General features: G+C 31.9%; 2 protein-coding genes across 2 annotated transcripts; both read left to right on the top strand.

Moving 5' to 3' along the window:
- On the top strand, nucleotides 597–1,193 carry LOC109335401. The gene has a single exon (XM_019571537.1). The coding sequence runs from the start codon at nucleotides 597–599 to the stop codon at nucleotides 1,191–1,193; it is 597 nt and encodes a 198-aa protein (XP_019427082.1).
- On the top strand, nucleotides 5,115–6,778 carry LOC109336773 (limonoid UDP-glucosyltransferase-like). Its single transcript, XM_019573582.1, has one exon. The coding sequence runs from the start codon at nucleotides 5,170–5,172 to the stop codon at nucleotides 6,589–6,591; it is 1,422 nt and encodes a 473-aa protein (XP_019429127.1). The 5' UTR covers nucleotides 5,115–5,169; the 3' UTR covers nucleotides 6,592–6,778.

Here is a 9,429-nt window from a genome sequence, read left to right as displayed (position 1 = left end):
TCTCAGGTGAATGGTAGAGTCAAACCAAGGATTTAGGGCTTCTAGATTTCAAGAAAGAAGCGTCCTATGTGCTTGTAATTGAATTGGTGTGTATTTATACTTTAAATTAATATTGTGAAGAAGAAAATCTCCCTAGATCAGAAGGGGAGGCCTGGATGTAGTTTGCAGTGGACCGCAAACGAACCAGGATAAAAATCCACTTGTGCATTTTTTTCTATCTAAATCTTCTTTTAGTTTCTTGCTCTTATAAATTGAATATATAGATAATATTTCAGATATTTGTTTACTGCCATATGCTAATTGTTTGTGCTTAAAAATATCTGTATTATCTCTGTTCAATTGTTTTTAAATAACTGTGCAATCTGCCTATCTGGTCATTCTGTTCTATGCATGAGTTAATCGATTAAGACTAGGTGTTAATCGATTAACTAGGCTGTTTCCAGAAATTGGGTTTTGGTGCAAGAAGCGGCGATTGATAACTGCTACACCTATTCAACCCCCCTTCTAGGTGTTCATAAGCCACTGATACCTAACACTCTGATCACTATCCGGTTGTCCTGTATGATAATTATCAAGACTAGGGGCCAAAACCTTTCATGGTTATTGATCCTTGGTTTGAAGATAAAGACTTTGTTTCTTTTGTTGAGCAAAACTGGAATGAGTTCTCTCCCTCTGGTTGGAGTATGTTTGTTCTTAAAGAGAAACTCAAACTCTTCAAAGCCATTTTGAAGAAGTGGAACAAAATGCACTTCAGGGACATCAACAATAAAATTGATTTGGCTGTTGTGGGGATTCATGACCTTGACCTCAAGAGTGAAACTATGTACCTTTCTAAAGAGGATCTCAGGATTAGATTGGAGCTGTCGACGGATCTTTGGCGCGCTCGTTCTCTCCAACAAAACCTTAATTTCCAAAAATCTAGATCTAAATGGCTCAAGGAAGGCGACAATAACTCTAAATTTTTTCACGGGCTCATGAATCATAGAAAAAGGCCAAACTCTATTCACGGGCAATGGATTGAAGATGTTCATGGTGTCAGACAGGGGATCCGTAATCACTTTGAGAACCTTTTTAATGAGCACAACAGGAATCGTCCGACCTTGTCTGACATCTCTTTTAACCAATTAGAACCTTCAGATAATGTTCTGCTTATTGCTAATTTTGATGATGAGGAGATTAAAAATGCCATTTAGGATTGTGAAGGCGATAAGAGTCCTGGACCTAGTGGGTTTAATTTTAAATTTATCAAAGCTTTCTGGCATATCATGAAGGATGACATCATCAAAATGGTTCGCGACTTTCATGCTAATGGTAAAATTACTAAGGGTGTCAGTTCCTCATTCATATGTTTAATCCCTAAAAATTCTAGTCCTCAACTGATCGGGGATTACATACCAATTTCTCTCATCGATTGCTTATACAAAATTCTGGCTAAATTGCTCGCTAACAGATTATGGCAAGTGCTTGGTAAGGTCATTAGTGATACCCAATCTGCCTTTCTGAAAGGAAGACATATTCTGGATGGGGTCGTGATTCTCAATGAAATCATCCACGATGCTAAAAAAATCTGGTCAGCAGTGTGTCATCTTTAAAATTGATTTTGAAAACGCTTTTGACTCTGTTTCGCAGAGTTTCATTGATCATGTGATCTCTCATTTAGGGTTCTGTCAGAGGTGGAGGGACTGAATCATGGAGTGTTTGATTACTGCAACAACGTCTATTCTGGTCAATGGTAGCCCTACGGAGGAGATCCATCACCAACGTGGTCTGCGCCAATGAGACCCCATTTCCCCTTTTCTCTTCCTTATTGTGGCCGAAGGTTTGTCTGGTCTCATGCGTGAAGCTAGCTCTCAAGGTCTCTTCACTCTCTATAAGGTGGGCCTTGATCATATTGATGTCCCTATGATCTAATTTGTTGATGATGCAATTCTACTTGGTGATTGCACTGATTAGAATATTTGGGCTATGAAAAGTATTTTGCGGTTATTTGAGCTTTCTTCTGGTCTTAAAATTAACTTCAACAAAAGAAAATTACTTGGCTCAAACGTGATTGAGGACCATATTCAAAGTCTGGCTAATTTCCTTCATTGCAAGCTCTCCCTTAACTCTTTCACTTATTTAGGGATTCTTGTGGTGTGAATCATCATCGTGGTGTATCTTGGAAACCTCTTATCGATAGGATTCGAACCAGACTTTCTTCGTGGAATTTGAATCAGATCTCCTTCGGGGGTCACCTCATCTTGGTTAATGGGAAGAGGGGCAAAAATCACATCTCTTTTTCAGACTGGATAGCAAACCCCATTTTTTGTCTTATCTTATGTTGTAATGACTTTTAGTTTTTTCTTTTTTCCGCTTCTTTCTCTCTTGAAATTATTTCCTCTCTTAATAAAATTTTTCCTTTTACCGATAAAAAATAATAATATACAAATAAGATGATTTCACCAAAACAGAGAACAAAATAACACAAATTATCTTATCTAGTCTATTTTATCCACAAATGTCTCATCATCTAATCATTAAAGTAGTACATAAATGATATATTACAGTATATTTTTTACAATTACACTATGTTAATATTAAGCCCATATAAATATATTTAATATATCTACTTTGATGTAAAAAACATTCTGTTCTGTAAAATATAAAATATGGTCAAAGATACATAATTACTAAACCAGCTGCAAATGCACTTTACACTGTCCTAGGCTATCTACGTATTTATGTTCGGTATAGACTGCAAAGTTCACGTGCTATCGCCCTTCAAATTTAAATGTGAATTTATCGGACCTTACCAACCACTGCACTTCATTTAATTTTTTATAATATTAATAATAGGTATAAATTTTAATAATAATTTAAATGGTGAATATATTATAAACTTCGCAAAATTATAAACTCTACTACTTTATTTTTTATTACAGAAGCGCTCAGTACCACGTATCTATGTCCATATGAATGAGATTGCATTGCCAATCGCCGTTTATCATGGCTTTACCTTTTGATTTTTAATTTGTGCAAAAAGAAAAGGTAAAGTAAATTTTACAAGTAGGAGTTTGTGTTTTATTAACTAACTATTGGTGTTTACATCATCTATATAATTTATATTTTTTATTTAAAAATAATTTAAAATTTATATTCTTAAAACTTTTTAATATCACATGTCATAATCTACCTCTAAAAAAAATTTATGTATTAATAGATAGAGATATACTATAGAAAATAAAAAAAAAATTATTATATGATAAAATATTTTTATTCATTTATATACTAATATAATATCTTTATTATTAAAAACATAATTAAAATCAAATCCTGTCGGGAGAGATTCATTGTTCCATCTACTGGGCAGCTACCATTGATGTACATGGCGCATCTAATAAGGATTATCTCAATTAATAGAGAAACAAATAATTGTTTTTTGTAAATTTTTAATAACAAAATTGTTATTTTATAGTAACCTTCAACAAAAGAAAATTACTTGGCTCAAACGTGATTGAGGACCATATTCAAAGTCTGGCTAATTTCCTTCATTGCAAGCTCTCCCTTAACTCTTTCACTTATTTAGGGATTCTTGTGGTGTGAATCATCATCGTGGTGTATCTTGGAAACCTCTTATCGATAGGATTCGAACCAGACTTTCTTCGTGGAATTTGAATCAGATCTCCTTCGGGGGTCACCTCATCTTGGTTAATGGGAAGAGGGGCAAAAATCACATCTCTTTTTCAGACTGGATAGCAAACCCCATTTTTTGTCTTATCTTATGTTGTAATGACTTTTAGTTTTTTCTTTTTTCCGCTTCTTTCTCTCTTGAAATTATTTCCTCTCTTAATAAAATTTTTCCTTTTACCGATAAAAAATAATAATATACAAATAAGATGATTTCACCAAAACAGAGAACAAAATAACACAAATTATCTTATCTAGTCTATTTTATCCACAAATGTCTCATCATCTAATCATTAAAGTAGTACATAAATGATATATTACAGTATATTTTTTACAATTACACTATGTTAATATTAAGCCCATATAAATATATTTAATATATCTACTTTGATGTAAAAAACATTCTGTTCTGTAAAATATAAAATATGGTCAAAGATACATAATTACTAAACCAGCTGCAAATGCACTTTACACTGTCCTAGGCTATCTACGTATTTATGTTCGGTATAGACTGCAAAGTTCACGTGCTATCGCCCTTCAAATTTAAATGTGAATTTATCGGACCTTACCAACCACTGCACTTCATTTAATTTTTTATAATATTAATAATAGGTATAAATTTTAATAATAATTTAAATGGTGAATATATTATAAACTTCGCAAAATTATAAACTCTACTACTTTATTTTTTATTACAGAAGCGCTCAGTACCACGTATCTATGTCCATATGAATGAGATTGCATTGCCAATCGCCGTTTATCATGGCTTTACCTTTTGATTTTTAATTTGTGCAAAAAGAAAAGGTAAAGTAAATTTTACAAGTAGGAGTTTGTGTTTTATTAACTAACTATTGGTGTTTACATCATCTATATAATTTATATTTTTTATTTAAAAATAATTTAAAATTTATATTCTTAAAACTTTTTAATATCACATGTCATAATCTACCTCTAAAAAAAATTTATGTATTAATAGATAGAGATATACTATAGAAAATAAAAAAAAAATTATTATATGATAAAATATTTTTATTCATTTATATACTAATATAATATCTTTATTATTAAAAACATAATTAAAATCAAATCCTGTCGGGAGAGATTCATTGTTCCATCTACTGGGCAGCTACCATTGATGTACATGGCGCATCTAATAAGGATTATCTCAATTAATAGAGAAACAAATAATTGTTTTTTGTAAATTTTTAATAACAAAATTGTTATTTTATAGTAACATATTACATTTTGTGTGTTATTTCGTAGCACGTATCTCTCCATTAATAAAGGGATATTTAGTGCCCATACCATCCGGCATGAAAAAGAAGTTTCAATTTCAATCTTAAAACAATTTCGTCGCATGTGTCGGAGTTTGTACTTTTCGTAAACTGATCATTGATTTGCACATGTGGGGCATCTTAAAAATAAAGAATATACTAGTAAGTACCATTATATAATGCATGATAGGTAGCTCATAAGAAACAATTAACACATAAACCTTAGAAAATGGGATCCGAAGCTCTGAGTCATGTTCTCCTAGTGTCTTTTCCAGGACAAGGTCACATAAACCCTCTGCTTAGGCTAGGTAAGTGTCTTGCTTCAAGGGGTTTGTTTGTTACCTTTTCTACCACTGAAGACACTGGCAAAGATATGCAAGCTGCTAACAACATCACTCAGAAATCAGTTACTCCAGTTGGTGATGGGTTCCTCAAGTTTGAGTTCTTTGAAGATGGTTTGGCACCTGATGATCCCATCAAGACAAATCTTAATGACCATTTAAAACATCTTGAAGTTGTTGGGAAGAAATTTGTGTCTGAAATGATAAAGAAGCATGCAGAGGCTAACAAGCCAATTTCCTGCATCATAAACAATCCTTTTTTCCCTTGGGTTTCTGATGTTGCTGCTGAATATGGTATTCCTTCTGCTCTTCTCTGGGTTCAATCTTGTGCTGTTTTTACTGCTTATTATCATCACTTTCATAAACTAGTACCTTTCCCTTCATCTTCTGAGCCTTTTATTGATGTTCAACTACCTTCTATAGTCCTTAAATACAATGAAATTCCAGACTTTTTGCATCCTTCTAGTCCATTTCCGTTTCTAGGGACAGTCATATTGGAACAATTTAAGAACTTGTCCAAGCCCTTTTGTATATTAGTGGATAGTTTTGATGAGTTAGAAAAGGATGACATAAACTATCTTTCTAAATATTTCCTCATAAGATCTGTTGGCCCTTTGTTCAAGAACCCAAAAGCACCATTAACCAACAATATCCGTGGTGATTTCTTTAAGAGAGATGATTGCATGGAGTGGCTAAACTCAAAGCCCCCATCTTCTGTGGTGTACATCTCCTTTGGTAGTGTTGCGTACCTTCCTCAAAAACAAGTGGATGAAATTGCTTTTGGCCTTGTGAACTCTAAAGTTTCATTTTTATGGGTACTAAAACCACCCCCTAAGGAGTGGAATGTTCAACCACATGTTCTGCCAGATGGGTTCTTGGAAGAAACTAGTGACAAAGGTAAAGTAGTTCAGTGGAGCCCACAAGAACAGGTACTTGCTCATCCTTCAGTTACATGTTTCATTACACATTGTGGATGGAATTCTTCTATGGAAACACTCACTTCGGGTGTGCCAGTGTTGACATTTCCAGCATGGGGTGACCAAGTCACAAATGCAAAGTACTTAGTTGATGTGTTTGGGGTTGGGATTCGATTGGGTTATGGCCAGGCTGAGAATAAATTCGTGACTAGAGATGAAGTGAAAAAGTGCTTATTGGAAGCAACAGTAGGGTCAAAAGCAGAGGAGTTGAAGAAAAATGCGCTGAGGTGGAAGAAAGCGGCAGAGGCAGCGGTGGCTATTGGTGGTTCATCTGACCGGAATCTTGATGCATTAGTGGAAGATATTCAGAAGCGTGGCAATGTTATAATCTAAGAAGGTTTTGTTGCAAAATATCTTTGTTATTTGGAATGGACGTATTAAAGTGCAAGTAGACACGTAAAAATAAGTGGATCGACAACGAGCCGTTCAATTATTAGATAGGGAACCTTCCACTTAATTTGATTGTCCTCTTTCCAGAAGCATAAATAAATGTGAATTTATGTATAAATCAGACATTATGGATACATTGATGATCTAGCCATTGCAAATTTTTAAGAAATTGTATTATTTATGTACAATTATTGCATTAGCTATAATTTATTTATATTACTTCTATATAAAAATTGATGATTTAATTAAAAATAAATTATGAATAATGTACTGAGAATACTAAAAACTCTTACACTATTTATACATATATCATTTTCAGTTTTTTTGTTAGGAGAGAAAGTTTATCAATTGCATATTACAAGGTACTCAATAAAACATAGTCGAAGGTATAATATATAAATACATATCTTTTATCTCATTTCTTATATGTTGTCTTAGACTAATAATAATAAAGTTAAAATAGTAATTATAATAATATATATTTATTTTTTCTTTAATTAATATTACATGTTTTTAGTGATACATTGAGACAATAAATCTCATTTACCAGATGAATGAATTGTAATGTGATAGTTACATGGTGTGAATTGGAGATGTTTTTACTAGTCAAATTGATAATAAAAAATCTCATAATAATGTAAAAAATGACAAAATACATAAAATTAGTATAGATGTATGATAATGCATACTAGGGAATCATGATCCTCTCATTAATAGAGAGATAAATGAGTTTTTACACATATTATTTTTAATGATAAAAATATAATTTTATAATAAATAAATGGATAAAAATGTTATTATATATTATTTTTTATGTTATTACGTGATATTTACCTTATCCTTACTCTTAGGCTAACGTGTCAAAACCAGAAGTCTATGTTTTGTAATCAATGATGAGTGGTTGTTAAATTTATTATTTTCTTGTTTTGAATGGACCGAATGAACGATGAAAGAGAAAACATATCAATGAAGAATCTAGTATCTGATAACATTTATTACAATCAATGAGTAGATTCTACGTCCTTCACCCTCTGTCCAAACATGTCTTTGATTTAATTAATTTTGAATAAATAATATAAAAATGTATTATTTTATTTTAAATTTTATTTATTTATTTATGTGTTAATTTTTAATAGATGAAGACCAAAAATTAGAACATGCTTTAGAACAGATGATTTTTATTCAGGGTCACATGCCAGTATTAGACATTCAGTACTATAAAAAAAACTCACCCAAGGAGCATAAGGGGAAATTTAGAGAAAATCTAAATATTGAAAGTTTAGCTAAAATTATACGGAATTCTTTTATCTAAACAAAAATGATATATGTATAAATTAATACATTATTTATTAATGATTGGTTTTTAAATGAGATACGTTATTTTCTTATACTTTTTATAAATTTTCACATGTAACCCGTCCTCTTGAAGCACGAGTTTAATTTGATATTAGTATTTTTTTTCCCTTAAATATCATTACGAGTTATATGGGTACAGGTTTTTCTTTCATTTTTACATAAACATTGTGGCTATAAAGTATAAACCACCAGATTTAGCTTCACTATGGGTTGATGTAAGTTAGGTTGAATAAGCATTTCAAAGAAAATAGACACAAACAAAGGTAACTTGTTGAGTACGATTGATTTGGGTAAACGTGGTTCTGATTTACAAACTCAAAAGGCATCAACTCACTACTAATTGGGTTAGACTAGGTGAGACTATTGTATGTAAATATGTGATGTTTAAAATTTATGAGTTGATATTTGAGCTCATGTCCATTAAACTCATGCATCACATGTATGCCTTTGTTTAATAAATAATAATAGTAACAAACTCTATATGGATCATATGTATGTCTTCTCTCATGTGGGTATTAATATTAGATCGCAAAATAGCTTGATGGTTGAGCTATAGGGTCTAGTAACATGTGCTGTTCAGTTTGCTTTTGGAATGTACTTCAACTCATAATTGTGCAACTATAATGCCAGCTTTCATTCAAGATTTTGGGAGTGGTAAATGGAGCATCAAAATTACCTGGTGTACCGTGAGTGCAAGAGAGATGTAGACTGGATTTCCACTCAGTTCATGGCTTTCCTTTACGTTTTGTTTTTTAGACACAAAAAAGATAGAGAAATGAAAGGAATCAAACGCCAGATTTATCAATTTTGCAAACACATCCTTATGTGTTTTGAGCACGGGGAAGGGTGTGTGGGTATTCTCATAGATGATTTCTTTCTTCTTTTTTCAGGTCCAACGGCTCATAAATGATTTCTATGTACCTAAAAAGACTAACAAAGAAATGGAGAGACAAACACATATTTTTGCATTTGTTTTTAGTAATAAAAGTATAGTTTTATTATAATCAAAAAAATAAACATATTATTAAAAAATACATTTTTTTTGAAATACTTGTCTCTCCATATAGTCAAGTAAGCAAATAAAAGAGTTACAAACATTTATAGAACCACATGTGAGGAGAAGAATAAGAGACACCAACCATACATAGCTTTTTGTCCTTTCTATGTCCCAATCACTATGTCTGTCTGAGTAAGATTCACAACTTTTTGTGGGACAACAATCTTAGCTTTCATGTTATTAATTAAATCATATACGTTGAAGTTCCATATATATATATATATATATATATATATATGGGAATGGAGTATCTCCTTGTATAAGGAGATAAGTTATCTCCTCCAGCCAGTGAAATCATGACATGTGTCGTGTTTCATCATTTTCAATAAAAATATTTTAAAAAATAAACAAAATAACACACATGTCAC

The sequence above is a fragment of the Lupinus angustifolius genome, chromosome LG20, assembly GCF_001865875.1.
Source record: "Lupinus angustifolius cultivar Tanjil chromosome LG20, LupAngTanjil_v1.0, whole genome shotgun sequence".
Classification (NCBI taxonomy): Eukaryota; Viridiplantae; Streptophyta; class Magnoliopsida; order Fabales; family Fabaceae; genus Lupinus; species Lupinus angustifolius.
The sequence above is the reverse complement of the archived record's forward strand: the minus strand, read 5'-3'. Positions and strand labels throughout refer to the sequence as shown.